Source organism: Ascidia mentula, chromosome 4 (genome assembly GCF_947561715.1).
Source record: "Ascidia mentula chromosome 4, kaAscMent1.1, whole genome shotgun sequence".
In the NCBI taxonomy this organism is placed as follows: domain Eukaryota; kingdom Metazoa; phylum Chordata; class Ascidiacea; order Phlebobranchia; family Ascidiidae; genus Ascidia; species Ascidia mentula.
In genome coordinates, this window is record NC_138569.1 from 4,899,463 (window position 1) to 4,915,231 (window position 15,769).

At 40.7% G+C, this 15,769-nt stretch overlaps 1 protein-coding gene across 1 annotated transcript; it reads right to left on the minus strand.

Annotated features, from left to right (window-relative positions):
* Nucleotides 1-102: 102 nt before the first annotated feature.
* LOC145898428 (rifampicin phosphotransferase-like) lies at nt 103-15,483 on the minus strand. The gene is made up of 30 exons (XM_082986872.1): nt 15,250-15,483; nt 14,944-15,089; nt 13,946-14,095; nt 13,255-13,397; nt 12,944-13,018; nt 12,464-12,577; nt 11,744-11,980; nt 9,847-9,974; nt 9,266-9,413; nt 8,683-8,878; nt 8,312-8,368; nt 8,190-8,239; nt 8,019-8,057; nt 7,523-7,718; nt 7,400-7,464; nt 6,768-7,033; nt 6,235-6,392; nt 5,725-5,846; nt 5,521-5,593; nt 5,266-5,352; nt 5,033-5,185; nt 4,579-4,807; nt 3,932-4,083; nt 3,179-3,334; nt 3,015-3,112; nt 2,099-2,234; nt 1,910-2,007; nt 1,270-1,486; nt 659-836; nt 103-330 (listed from the first exon to the last, which is right to left on the minus strand). The coding sequence occupies exons 1-30, from the start codon at nt 15,350-15,352 to the stop codon at nt 236-238; spliced, it is 4,065 nt and encodes a 1,354-aa protein (XP_082842998.1). The 5' UTR covers nt 15,353-15,483; the 3' UTR covers nt 103-235.
* Nucleotides 15,484-15,769: the final 286 nt, after the last annotated feature.

The window sequence follows — 15,769 nt, forward strand, 5'->3', positions numbered from 1 at the left end:
TCTTGAACACAATTTCTACATTATAAATTGTCACTCTTCTTTTCATAACTGAAGTTTCTTAAAAAATATTGGTATGTTCTGGTTCAAGCAAAATACGCAATAAACATTTGTAAAAATTTAATTTTTTAAACCGCGGTATCAAATTTACACACAAACAAAGGAGCGAAACATAATAGGTACAGATATAAGAAGAAAGCGTCGGTAAAAGTGGATAATATTTCACCACAGCTTTTCTCTATGCGTGCAACATGGAAGTACTGTCTGTGGTCGGATCTGGACCGCTCGCTCTCTGAACTGTCCCACCCGCTCCGTCCAGTACCACAATTTCACCTGAACAGTAATACAAGCACAGTTACGTGAGGTGTTAACTCGCTGCATGTCCAATGCGAGTGTGTGTGCCACGGGTAGTGAATGTGGGAGCCATCATGGCCTGTTCACTGGGAAACGGTTTTTGATTCAAGTTAAGTAAACGACTGTTACAGGGCAACTAGACACCAGACTTAAACAAGATTACAAACTCTTATCGCTTCTGGTGGGGTTTGAACCCACGAACATTCGCTTTCTGTGCCCAACTCAACTACGGGACAAAGTGGACAAGTTGCATTTGTGTGCACCACGTAGGTCTTCAATCATCACTATTGTAAGTCCTATCTGTTACCTGTTTTGAAGCAATTGAGGGCGTTTTTCACGTTAACCACGCAAGGGAGAGAAAATGCAGCAGCAATCATGGATCCTTGTGAATTTGGTTCTCCGACTTGTGTTACCAACCCAGCTAGCAGAGGATAGTAAGCACTCCATCCAATATCCGGTCTCTCCACAATCAACACCTCTCCGTTCTGCAAGAAAGAAGGAAGATTTTGCTCGTTGGAGTGCAGAAATAGTAGGGATTTTAGACGGGTTGTTTATTTACGTCAAATAGGTTTCAAAGAGACTATTTTGTAAACTTTGTCGGTTGTAATTATTTTACACATAATTCAGGAAAAACAACGACTTTATAAATGTTCAACGTTGGCCTCCATGCACGAGGAAACTGACAGTAACGGATCTTTTACAGTAATTAGGGTCATGCGTGTGATAAATTTATAGTAAGCTACAGATATGGAACAAAACTAATATTTTACTGGCTAGAAGTGATAAAACTTTACGATCCTAACAAACACAATAAACAAACAAAATCCTGAATATTTTTTTCATATAAATCAAATGCATAAATTCAAGTTTCACTAAAATCTGCGTAGCCTGCGTTTATTTCCCATTCATAAAACAAACCTGAATAAGAAATGCGTCTGAAAGATCGGACACGATCCTCACAGGAGCCCGCACTTTCCCAGTACAAACTGGTGTTCCTTGTAGCACAGTGTTGAAAGGCAGGTGGTCGCATGTGGTGTGTTGGGGTCCGCTTAGTGGTTCTTGTGGGATCTGGTGGCTCACAGTTGGAAACACCAGGTTTTTCTGTCTCGCGTGGACGTGTCGTCTTTGGATTGCTCTGCGCATTGCAATATTATGAAAAACACCCGATAATGCCCACACGGCTGACCTTTGCAGAGGTGTATTGTAAATTTTTTTTTACATTTTCCATGACACATGTACTTTAATGACCTTGGTTTTGTGGTAAGGTCACAACATTTAGATGCGAAAAACATGGAGGTAGGCCTAATTAATTTAAATAGAATTGCAAAAGCTATTATGCTTCTCATTAAGCAGACGTTTCGAATACCAGTGTGCATTTCTATTTGGAGTGACAAAAAATTGTATTTAAAATTTAGATGCATAGAGACTAATAAGGTTGGAAAATATAACAACAATGAAACAAAAGAATCATTGATCACATACACAAAACTATAATTATCTTCAGTAATTTTTTCATTTTCGCACAAAAGTTAGTTTTTCAGCATCCAAATAAACCAACCTTGGCACTAACGTAGCTGACAATGACGGGCAGTTTATCAATCTCCCAATCTCAAAATGGGTAAGGAAAAAAGCAAGATCTTCGTCAGGCAACAAACACTGAAATACACAAGGGATGTTATTAGGACGAGTGCAATGACAACACATCATCATTGTAGACAATTATCACAACAAGACCTTAACCACAAACCTGGGATTTCATCAACTTCGCAAGCTTCCAATAGGCAACTTTCACATGTTCGATGTTTTTCATTTTCACGGAAACGCTCCAATCCCATTCTCGAACAGCACTTCTAGTCCATGTCACGAGAAAGCGAAGCAAAACCCTGCGAAAAACGTCAGAATTTTATCTTTCAAGCAGTCACCAAGAGAAGCAAGTGATAGGCCGAAGGAGATATGGCTTAGCAAAGTGGAGCCAATATTAAGAATTCTGTCAGCTGCTTACGGATGGCCACTGTTTCGACCTATATGGTCCCATCAGTGCAGCTTGATATCTTACTTACAGACCATACGCCAGGAAAAGTCACACCAAGCTGCACTGATTAGACCTTATAGGTCGAAACATCGGCCATCTGTCTTTAGCTCACAAAATTATGGTTAATCTCATCACGATTTTCTGTGCATAAGTCCTAAGTTATGGACAGTGGGACCACAATTTTAGATTATCTGCATATTTGCACCGTCGGTAAACTTTTATAACAAGCAAAACTAGAAACACTATTTAGGGATTTATTCATAATTCTAAGAATAAAGAAACTGGCTCTACGATCTGTGACGTCAGTCAAGTCAGCTCCATATATAATCCTGGAGCTACACCAATCGCATCATTTTCAACTGATGATGGTTTAAGCTTTTGCCGAAACGTTTTAAATAAATAAAACATGTCAGTGTTTTCACTAATTCTTTATTATTAGAAGCAAAAATATTTCTTTACTATCAGAAGCAAAAATAATTCTTTATTATCACAAGCAAAAATAATTCTTTATTATCAGAAGCAAAAACAATTCTTTATTATCAGAAGCAAAAATAATTCTTAATATCAGCAGCAAAAGTAATTCATGCATTTCGTGTCATCTAAGCACGATCACATCGATAAGCAAACATACCTTTGAAGCGAGTTAAGGGGAGTCTTGAGTTTATCGAGGAGAGCTTCCACATCAAAAGCAGGACACGATTTATGATCGGGGTTGTTTTCAACGATCGCCTTTAAACGAACAGGGAACATTACAAAGGTTATCCTTTTTCATACGTACAAGAAACGAAAACTCACCTGCAAAGCTGCAACTAGTTTAGTTTGGTCTTGTGACCATGATTGTTCTCTCAATTCAAGCTCCATGATGCATCGATGTCCGTGATCTTCAAGAAGTTTTTTATAAAGAGCCGCCGCGTCCTTGCATTCGTCGCTGTGAAGCCACTCCACTGCTTTCTGTGAACAAAGTAGGAGCGTTTTTAGGTTTCGAACAGTTGCTAATAGACAAAAACATCACTATAACATGGTCGTCCACAACGTAGATCATGTTTGAAGTGAAAGATTTTGTCAAGAAATCAAATTTTAAACATAGTTCGGCGAACGCAGTTCCAATAGTTACAGGAAAAACCTAACTAGAATGCGATATGAGAAGAGAAACTATACTCCGGTCTACAGCATAATCACTAATTGCCTCTCGTGTTTATGTGCTTACCATGCAATTATTACCGGATATTAAATTCTAGTGGTTGAAGTCTTTACTCAAGATAAGGCAAACCCACTAAGCATGTGATTAGAAAGACATTTACCACTGGATTTAACGATTTTTTTTTACTTGTATCAATGCTAAGTTGAATTATGCTGAGAAATCGGTGGGCAGAGCTTCACGCATAAATTTCGTCAAAACAAATGTTTATCCAAATCGAATGTATTATTAACTACAATATTGAATTTAGACTACAGAACTGGCTGTAGTTACTTTTTTGCAGGATTTTTGTCACGATTAGGACAATTACAAAAAATACATACTTCCCCTTGACCCCTACACGTTCTTACCAAAGGTTTGAGGGCTACAAATTCCTCTTTACATCCCGCGTCAACTATAGTCTCGGACAGACGCTGCAGCAGGTCCGGAATGCCTTCACTGACATCATTACAGCGTGACGAGAGGATAGTGGTCATGTCCAACGATGTAATATTCGAGACATCTTTAATTCAAAACAACAGTAATACATTATAATGTGTTTTTTCTTTCTTTCTGAAGACGTTGAATCTGAAATTGTTTTACAAGGAAAACCGACAGAAAACTGTTCCTTAAAAATTCCCTTTGTCGTCAACACAAGGATAAGTATCCGTGACACGGAGCGTACGAAATTGCCTCACTAGTATATGACACGAACTAAATTGTCTTGATTAGGCACTCTTTTGTAAAAGACTGACTTTTGAAGTACAAAATGTACACTAGCTTTCGCCTCAGTATATGATACAACACTTTCAAGTAGGACACCACATACACTTAAGTTTACATTTGCTCAGAAAGTGTATGTTCTCAATGAATGACCTATATACTAAAATAGAGAACAAAGCTTTAAGCCGGACGAATGCTTTACGTCACGAAAAAGCCCCGAGGGTGTACAGTTTGAAAAGGCTCGGTAATTAACACTCAATGTCGTCGGCAAAACCAGATGTCACAAACGCTTTACCCGGCTTCCTGCATCCGGTCAACACGGCCCGGGTCAACTTTCTTAACGCCCCGAACTTCCTGCCGTGAGTCACGTGACTGCATGTGACGTCACGAAGCGACGGGAGGAGTTTCTGGTCGATGACGCGAAAGACATCGACGGCGGAGTGAGTGGAGACGGCGAGCCTCAGAGATCGTTCGTTTTCAATTGTTAGAGTTTTGAGTTTGGCCTTCGCCGTCTTCAGGACGTTCTGTTAAAAAATAATAATGACAAAATCTGTTTTCGTGTCTACTTAGTATGCTTTTACTAATAAGTGTTTTACTATCCATCCCATACTATCCATGTTTGCGAATTTACGATAGCTTAGCCTTACTGTTCAAGGTAAAGGTCAAACTTAGCGGTTTTGACACCGTTCGCAACACGAAAAATATAAACCGAAAATAGACAATCCTTCAAAAACGCCGTTAGCGCCTACCCAGGTCAGCACAATTTTTCCAACCAGCTTTCGTACGAGGGATGGGCTCGGGCCGTGGTACCGATCTTCGTCGTCAACACCCGCTTCTCTTTGCACCAAATTCTCCATCTCCACATCAAACATCCCGGCGGAGGCAGCGGGTGGCGTAAGATCCTGTGGTAAGGTGAATTCCGTGAAGCAAAAGTCGCCGACCGGTTAAAGCACCACAACACAGCCAAGCCCTCTTTACTTACGTGCATATTTACGAGCGCGTGACCGCAAGCTATGCTCGCAACGGCTTCGCCGTCTTCTGAAGCTGCTCCCGAAGCTGTTTCAACATCCTGTGCGCAACAATGAATGTTTTGTGTACGGTCGTATGGTCACCAGTGAAATGGGTGCACGAAGCATGCAATTTGGCTTGCTACCATGTAAATTGTCTAAATTGGCGATGTTAAAATTCATACCGACAGTTGTGGATGCGACGGATAAATTTTGGATGCGTTATTTACCTGCAATCCTTGTGCCGTTGCCCTCACGATTGTTGATATGGTCAGCGGGGTCGCAACGTCGGGGAAAGTCCCGCTGCAAAAGCAATACCAATTAAGAAAAAAATGCAAGTCAAATTGAAAAAGAAACCAAATTAAAATAACGGAAAAAGAAACAAGTCAGGTAAATATGCAAGCTCCAAGAAAAATTGTTTGTTCTTTGCTTACTCGATGTTCGAGGTCGTGGTCCACGTTTCATCCGTCGCGTAACTCGAATCAAACTCGTGCATGTTTTCAAACTCGCTCCTCGTCGGGTCGTTCGTTACTCGGGACGCCTCGCATAAATATATCTGGAAAAACATCAAACAGTGTGAGCACAGGCAAAAGATTAATGAAATTAATTTGGGTTACATATTTACATAAATGTAACTGTATTCAACAACTGCATATAAGCTATTGCAAATGTTGCTTTTGTGCTACAGATGCAGCATAAGTCTCAAATACAGTTCACTATGCGTCAAACTTGCTTTCAGATGCAGTATTTGGAAATGTACATATAATTTTACCTTTCAAGAAATCATGTGATCCCGTGTCATTGTGCACAAGCCATGCTTACAAAAATTAATGTGTTATTCCAATGCTTTACGCAAAGCATGGAGCAAGAAGTTGTATTTCGCATTTGTTATTTCGCACACCATTTCCATTAAAATCATATTGGACAAGACAAAAACCACCCACCTTCCCAGGGGCTGTGATCCAAGATATTTCGCGCTCGTCTTTAAACATGTTCTTCACGTCCAGAGCAAGTTGTCCCAACCGCAACACGTTGTCATAGGAGAGACAACATTCCTGTACATACTCCACGGCGATGTTGGACGTCGTAACCCCGGGTGCGTCTGCGAACAACGCATACCAGTAAGTTGTAAAGCATGTTGCGCTGTTGAAAAGGCAGTTTGTGCAGCAGTGCTGTCTTGTTTATCGGTGACAGGGTAAGTTTCAAGTTTGTTTTTCTCTGTGGAAAATTCAATTGCACTCGTAATCGATATTGTCTTACCCAAAAGTGATAGAATAGTATTATAATTGAATAATTTCGTTATGAATAGCCACAAATGCAAACTGCTTTGGGACAAATTATACCAAGCATAACAGGTTCGCTGTGGCAACCATTTTGTTTCGTTATCTAGCCAATAAACTATAACAAAAAGTATTTCATGATACAGGAAAAGTTTCATATTCTATGGCACAATTAAATTTTACCCTTCAGCACACACCTTGCTTGGTTATCTTCTGTTTCAGGCCGATGCTTTGCGAAACAATCCGAAACGAACCATCGTCACTCTGTCTCAACACCATCCTATCTGGCTGCGACTGGTCCACACTGGTCACTCTCTTTACTACGTAATTTGCGTCGATAATAAGGATGGTTGGGTCCCCGCTGGTCTCCTCGCAGGTGGTGATAACACCGTGGGATCGCGCGTCCTCCACCATCGCTTGTACAACTACCGCAATAGGTGGCAGAGCGTCCAGTCCGTTTTGCCTGAAATTCAATTGAGGAGAAAATAGTTGGATAAATATTGAGTAAGAGAGAATTGTTTAAAACCTCATTTAGACTTTTAATTAAGCTACTGCAATGTACACAGGATGGACAGTTTTAGAGATTTCAGTTGTTTTTGTTGTTTGTATTTACAGGCACATTTGTTTTTGTGGCATACAAACAAAGCACATGTTCCTTGAAAGTCAGAGAAATTGTGCAGTCACCTGTTTTGGGCAAGTAAGAACGGTAGGAAAATATTATCACAAATTTATATATCGGACAGTTTAGAAATTGGACATTGTTCTTGTAAAACTGAAATTCTGACTTCACAAATGTCACAAAGACAATTTTGCCAACGTTCAAACTTACCTGCGATACAGAACAGCTTCGTACGCACACTGATTTGCCCAACATTTCAGAACAGCCTTCAGTATCTACCAAATGAAACAATGTAAGTCTCCCAGTCGACTCTGGTCAAACATGCTCTCAAACCTGGTTGACTCCGGTCAGATTTTCAAACTCAGTTCTCTGCGATTCGTCGGCCAAGGGGATCTCCCCGACCAGCGACGCCTTGACGTGAACATGTAAACAGTTGCGTCGACTCGCCTGGGCCAGTTTCCGAAAGCGTTCGGCCACCACGGACGTCACGGACGCTGAAAGCGTGGAGCTCACCATTTGGGCGTAAAACCTGCGACGACACGCAGCATTACGTCACAATCATTACATAACGCGCGAATTGATTTTCCGCGTCGGCATTTCCAAATACGGATTGTTGGCATAAGGAGAAGTTACCACTAAGTTCTTGGTGAAGCGCCAGCAATTTAGTAAACACAGAGTTTCACAATCGCTGCCAGACACTTTGCATACAACGACGTATTCTCTTATTATAACTAAAGGTCATTTTATTCAACGGAAATACGTAACTAAACTATGGGTATTTAATACGTGATACATTGTATTTTGAGACTAAATACAAACCAGAACTGACCTGTTGCAAATATCTCGAAGATCTTCGTTGCCGCCGTTTCTGTAAAAAGGGCAACAATTATAACAAGCCAGTTTGGAAACAACTCCTTTGAGTTATATATCCCTTACTAAATTATCCTACGCTGTAACGATAACGGACACAACTTTTTTTTGAAGTTTTACCATTGCTCACCTTAGCACGTAAGTCATGTTGTCCAGCGTTTCCCTTAAGTCTTTGTTTTCCTAGAATTGAAATTTTAAGTTTATATTGGGACGACCGCGGGTTTCTATTTAAGAGTAAACTTAACAAGTCACCTTGACGTGAAGGTCGAAAGCTAGAATTGTCAGACAAAACCCGTCCATGACGTAAAACTGCAAAACACAAGTATTGAAAGAGTTCAATTTATATATTCCCAAGCTTATGGCAGACGTATAGCAAAACTCTGAGTCTATCGTATCCATGGCCATTTAATTGGGCAAGGGCTTAAAAATACCTGAATTACAAAAAAACACAGGGTCGATACATAGGGCAAACAAATATTCATCGATACGATGAAAGTGCAAAATGTATATCAAGTCGAATTCGCCAATAACGAAAAACAACAGCACCACTGAGACGGTGCTGACAAATCGACAGCGTTTTGGAACAACACGAATCTGAACCAAAAGTATTAGGGAGTTCAAACCTCGGACATTCTTTTGTTGAGAGTCAGCGCTTTGAGGCAAGCAACTTGCGATCCCAACTCTCCTACCAACTTCTTGTTCTGACAACTCGGGTTTCCAAGCGTGAGAAACAATTTGCCGGAATCTGTGGGCGGAAATCTTGCGGCAAATGGTGAAATCGCCTTGACCCGCTCGATTGGACAGGTCGCGTCTGGTGTCCTGGAATAGTGTAATATATAGTCTCTTTGATATCGAAAGGCCCAGTATTTCTACCGACAACTATGTTTGTTGTGAGTACGCAAGGTATTCTCTGTTATGAACCAGTTGCTCTATTTGAAATGATTAAAAACCGATCGATAGAGATCAACTACCAAATGTTTTAGAAAACTTTCAGAAAAAGTTTTCGAAAAGCTATATCGTGATTACAGTTTTACGGTAATAATGTTTAATCCTTTAATTTATGACAAACACTGCAATCGATAGCCATTAGAAAAGCGCGGCTAACATTTCTTACACCACCATTATCAGCCAACAATGGACTTCACTGACGTTCCCACAACCCATTAAACACCTTGTTACATTACAACGTAAAAATTGTGGACATACCTGTAATAAAATTCAATCATGCCTCTTCCCGGTACTGAATTGATGAAAATATCCGAGAAGCAGTGATGAGTTCTTCCTTTCCACTCTGACCCGTTGTTAACTTGGGGTGTGAGCTTGGTCAAACAAACCACGTTGCACTTGTGCTTGCCTTGGACAAAAATTGTTGGTTTAAAGAACACGTGAAACAATGCACAATGAATCTACTATATGGTGTACAACATAAATCCATGAATACACACATGCTGGAGTCCAAACGCAATTAAGGCAATGGTATGTTATATTTAGTCTGAAGAAACCAAAATCGTCTGCAATTCTAATTTTTTGAAGGTGGCAATATCAAAACAAGTGTCACTCGCCTACACAGATAAAAGTTATTTTTTGTTCGAAACAATGCCGAAATCAAGAGGAACTAGGTTACGACGGGTTAACCCCACCCACTATACAGAAATATAACATCCCTAATTAAACCAATGTAATGAAAAAGGTTTCATGCAGTCATGACCGAAAAATTAACAATATCGCTTTACCCAGACCCAATATAAATTCTCAACTTGCTTACTCAGTCACATAACAATTGTTACCTGCTGTCACGTTGAATTGTATGAGGGAAGGTATCCGTCCGTCTTCTCCGTGACGGGGCAGGGAGAGGTCACAACACGTAATGGCACGAATTCTTCTGTCTGGTTGTACCACGTAACCGCATATTACGCTGTCAAGTCAAAACAAGAACAAATAAGTCATGAGTTTTTCCCGCACAGTTATGGTTAGGGTTCCTTTACTATGGGGAAGGCTAAAGAGTAATTGCCCGGTTTTCGATTGTCGTTGGCGCCGAAAGCGGGATTGGCGCTCTGTGTGTTCTCGGAATCGAGCATTTAGCTTCATCAATACCTATATATAGGGCTGTGCAACTGTTTGGAGAAACGGAGAATGCTGCCAGGTAATAGAGTACCAGTTTGGCACACACCCAAAGCAATATGAGTTGTAGGAATCGATGTTCACTTATTTGGTGGGATTAGAATCACTTTCTCGAAACAACCAACAAATTTTAACTTCCTTATGTATAGCAACCTAGTATTCCCAATAAAGTAAACGAAGACTTTAATAGTGCTGAAATGTAATAGCACACACAAATAACGCCAATTTTAAATGCTAAACACTATTTCAGATTTGAGACAAGATGCACAATCGAAACAAAAACATTTATCTTCTCTTATAAATACATTAAAATATACAAGTTTGTGTCTTATTTTTTGTTGTAGATACACACGTCAATTTGCTGATGCAAGACTTTTCGTGGAACACAAATTTAAGTCCCATTGCGACAAACATTGCATAATGCAACTATTTATAACATGAGCGGTAATCGACTTTATGCCGTGGTTTGATTGCGTCTGTGCCAATATGTTTCCGCAGTCTGGTTATTCCCAGGTCCATTCAGAATGACACCCACAATTCGCACATTACACCTGTACTTAAAGGCTTAGTCGCCCGCATCAGAGCCAGATGCGCTACCTTGTATACGCGATAAAAATAAAGGTAAGCTCCTTCACAGAAAGCCCTGTGGAAAACGAGGTTAGATTTCGATTGCAAAGCGCGATTTGTCAAACTTGCGAAACTACCCGGTGCCGCACTGACCTCGCGTCCTTGCCGCAATCACTTGAAAATTGCATGTTTGGCCAATTAAAATCGGGATGGGCTGACGGGCATCCGACTGCAAGCCAGAAGTCTCGCGTGCGCCGAGCAATATTTTTAACCGGAGGGCAAGCGATCGTTGGTTATTTATCTTTGCGGGTTCGTTGGGTCTAAATTAAGTTCTTAAATGGTCAAAAGCGTGAAGACGTTTGGCTAAAACTTAATTCGAGAGCGTGAAGTTGAGGTAGCGAATTCGAGCTCCTGATGGGTTCGTGTTTATTTTTATCGACCATGAATTATGCTGACGATTAAAAACGTTTTTTCAAGACCGGTTCGCTGGAAAAACCGAATTGCTAAATACAGGTTATTAGAAAGGTCTTCGGCGAAATTCTTCTCCGGCAATTCAGCAGCTGTTGTTGATTGTCGGTTTGGACAACAATGGAGGCTTGAGGCCAAAAACAATTGCATCGTGCAACCTTGTTGCCAAATACGTACATATATTCTTTTTTCCCATTGTTCAAAGTTTAACTTGTTCCTGACGTTAAATCTATATCGTATTTCCTTATGATCGTTTCTTTCTGCTGTTGGTTAACGTAACGAGGCGCTTGCACAACTATCATTTGCGTAACCCATTCGAAAACTGTTTTGTAACATTGCAGGTGGTTCTGGAGTATAGATACAAATTCTATACAAAATATTACCATTATTTGCCGCTCAGTAAAATAAATATAATTAATACTATTTAAACAGAAAAAGTTTATAAATGTGGTTTGCTTGAAAAATGACTCAACTATTTATCATTTATCACCAACAATTTTGTATAGTTAAGAATATCGTCAGACTTACTGGGTTAGTATGTCGCTCACGCACGCAACTGTCAGACTGAGAGACAATCCGTTCTTTTGGTGTGCCGTGACTCGCACGTAGCGGTGGTAAGCGTTATAGTTGTGTTGCCCCTTGTAGTGAGATCTAAGCCCCCTAAGCGTAAGCTCTCGCCCAATCTGACCCTCCTCCATTCCATCAACGTAAAGGGTGCCCCGTAGTTGACCCCACTGCTCGCGGTATCGGTGATTCCCCCTGAACCTGATAATGAAAAGATGGTGACGAAGATAGCAATATGGACACATCTACACCGCGGTTTTTCAATACTACGTAAACCTTATTAATCTATTATTACCGACGATTCTAAACATTTTAATGCCCAAACTAAACAATGAATGTATTTGTGATAAATGTTTTTGTGGAGTTGTTGGTCCATTAAACAATCTGTGAATATGGCTTTGTTTCACTTCACTTAAAATACGCAAGTCCAATTTCTTGTTCTTTGTTTCTTTAAATATTCACAGGTAATATCACGTAGGTTATGTATTAAGGTTGATGTTTGTACTTTCCGCCTATTAACTTTACCCGTGCCAAGCACAACGCACCCCATTGGTTTTGGCGCAAAAGTTGTTTACTGGAATATGATACCCAACACACCTCAATCGGGCGAAATGGTCTTTCTCAATTTGTGCAAGATAATTCTAAGCGGAATACAGTGCGCTATAAATATCCTTCCAAACTCACGAATTAAGTTTTCGGAAAAAGCCGAAACTCCAGAACTCTCTCGACGCCGCCTCGGACAAAATGTTTTCGTTGATTTCTTCGGGAAAGTTGTACGGCAGTGAATAAGCAGTCCACCTTCAATGCACAACGGGTTTTTGAGCGCAATCAACCAAACTTTGGTCATACGTGACGCTGACCGTGCGGTTTTACCCCAATGAAGTAATACTTGCTTGTTTATTGCATTAAGTTAATTGTTTAAAACAGAAGCAAATATGTTAATTTTATCATAGAATCATCCCTTTTCATTTCTTTGCTTAACAAACTTAAAATAGCAGAGATGAAAAGGAAAATGGTCAAATTCAGAAAATGTGGCGATGTTTGTGTTAAGATATTAGCAACTTTGTGATAGTATGACGTCACGTGCTTAAATTACTGACAATTAAATTATTTCGTGCAGAATTTCTATGGAAAATAATCTCCTCTACGGTGCAATGCACTCACGTGAAGCCGAACTTTACGTAGACAAGATTCTTCCCATCCGACCAGCGCCTCGGGTCCTTCAGCGTGTCCACCATCCTGGGAAAAAAAGGTGCAACACATATATTACCCCAGTGTACGAATCGCCCACACATTTCCCACCCTGTCACCTAAAACCCCCAATCGAAAAGCACAAAACGCGATCGGTCGCGCGCCGATAACCCGTGCAGTATACAGTCTTTCGGCAGGTGTTTACAACGCACTTGAAAGCGTAGCCATCAAAACAGGGCCGCGACCTACATGTGAAGGCGGGTATGTATGTGAGTGTGTCTCACCTCATCATGCCACAGTAGGATATTCTCCATTGCCTGTTCGGCTCCTTGAGCTCGATGAGCAAACCGTCGGCTGCGTAATTGCGGCCATCTTGTTCGTTGTCGTGTACTTTGCTGCACGCGACCGTGTCTGGGTGACTCGGGTGCTTGAAACAAATAAGGTTGTTTTTCTCAAGTTTGCGAACACGTTTTTTTCTACACCGATGAAAGTGCGCAGTGTTTTTTTCTTTAATTGCAGTGCTTTATCGTTGCCAGGTAACGTCACACGTAACAGAGTTTGATCAAGTAAATGTACATGCTTATTCGCTTTTTGCATCTTGGCCTGTTGATATGAACGGTATTTCAGTACATACTGACTGACTTACATCATACCATGATGCTTTAGGGTAAGACAGTTAACAAATTCCGATTCACAAACGCGTGAAAAATTCCAGCCGAAACGTAAACAATAAACCCCGTACTGTATCAATAAACTTTCCAAAGAAAACAACCCACTGTTTCACAAGCACCAAACAACAATACCCCGTTTGTTAACCCACGGAAATTCCCGAAACACTTATGACCCCTTATGTGACACCAAGCCCCAAATACCAGTTCCTATGACGTCACAAGCAGGCCACCTTGACGGCCGACAGAACTACCAGCGTCGGCGCTGTAGCGTACAAGGGAGTGCCTTGCCGAAAATTGTAATTACCTGTAAAAATCCGTGCCCGGGGACTTGAAGATACAAACAGAGTTCTGCGTGGTTGTCGGGGAGTGCGGTCAACTGCACTGCAATGGCCGTGTCCTCTGCAACATCTTGCCCAGTTTCGGCGAAACCGTTGAAGTAGAGTATTTCCGTTTCCTGTAAAGGATTCGCGATTTTGACACATTGTATTTTTTCCGCGTGTCTGAACTGTCAGTTCACGTTGAACTTGCAGTGCTCAACTCTGCAAGTCCGATTTCCTTATGTTGAATTTTAGGACTTAATCATGTGAATTGCAAAAGTTTGCATTGTCTATTTCAAACTTGTGAACTACATCCATGTGAATAAGAATACTATGATGCCCTATAGACGAAATATATATATTCTGTAAACCAGTATTTTGGATGATTGCGCAATAATTTAGGTAAATTCTAGTAATCACTTTTTATTAGGTATGTTTGCGTAGTTTCGCAACGTATTTCAAAGTTTGCGCGAAATAAGTTTAAACTTAATTTAGCCTCGTTCATAAAGATCTGGGAGATTACCGATGCAAAAACACAAAGACGTTTTGTAAGCCTTTTTGTTTATCAACTGGTTTTTCCTGAGTCACATGATGTATAGATGCAAAGATAGACCCCGGGTTCATTTACACTCAACGGCTAATCCCATTTACTAAAACCCGCGGATTTGAAAAACAAGCAGTCGCGCACGTTCTAAAGCTGTTTAGGGCGCTTTTAACCAAAGGTGATTCACAAAAGCGATGACTTTATGCTTGGCTGATCACGGCCGGTGACGCAAAAGCGAAGATAAGTTATCGCGTTTTGCAACTTGCCGAACACGACTTGTAGACCGTAAATACCTTCCCTTGGGACAAAACGAAACTTTCCGTCGTGTTTGGCCTCGTTAAGACCACAATACAGCCACGCGGTCGATCAGCTTGTTTTCGGAAACAATTTACAACAATGCGACAAACCAAATAAAGTAGAAGTTGATGGCAAGCAACTTACGTCTTTTCGACGTGTTGGAAATGCACGCAAGCTGTCTTTGCGTTTAGACTGTTTTCCAAGGTTGCAACGCGTAGATATCAACTTCCAACAACCATAAACTTTGCAGATTACCAAGAAAATCCATTTCTTGATGAAAAACAAACAGCCTGCGGACAATCACATCGGATAATCCATGCGCACAATACATTAATTAGAAACACCATGCACAGAAATGTAATAGCTCAATTCAAATCGAGGTTGTATTTACAGTGATTTAACAATAGTTTGCACTTTAAAGCATTGGTTCCCGTAAAAAAACTGCAATACCTGGTTTACTATAGTTGCACTGTCGTTTTGAAGTCCAATCCACAGCATAACACGCTTTTACGACAATAACTACGAAAATAGTTAATACCACTTCCAAGAACATGATTTATTTCATTAGCTGTCCTTTTGTGTCACAATACTTCCATCTTCATATCGTCACATAACACAAACCTGTTCGTAGACGCAGCCGTATGAACCAACGTGAAATTCTGTCTGACTGGCCTACGCAAACTGCTGATGTCTGACTGAGGCGCGACCGAAGCCCGAGGCAGGCCGCGTGTTAAAATCTTTACTACGCCACGAAAAAGCGTGCGGTCCGTTCGCGTCTTGCTGTGCCATAAACAGCAGTGTTGGCGTCGCATTCGTGACTGATAACGACTCGGTCATATCGGTGCATTGCCAAAATATTCGTTTACAATTTCTCGTTCCTGCGGATATTCAATTCACGATTAAAATTTTTGGCGTTGAATAGATGGGGCCTAACTCTAACTTAATATTTTAAGCCATTTTGAACTATAGC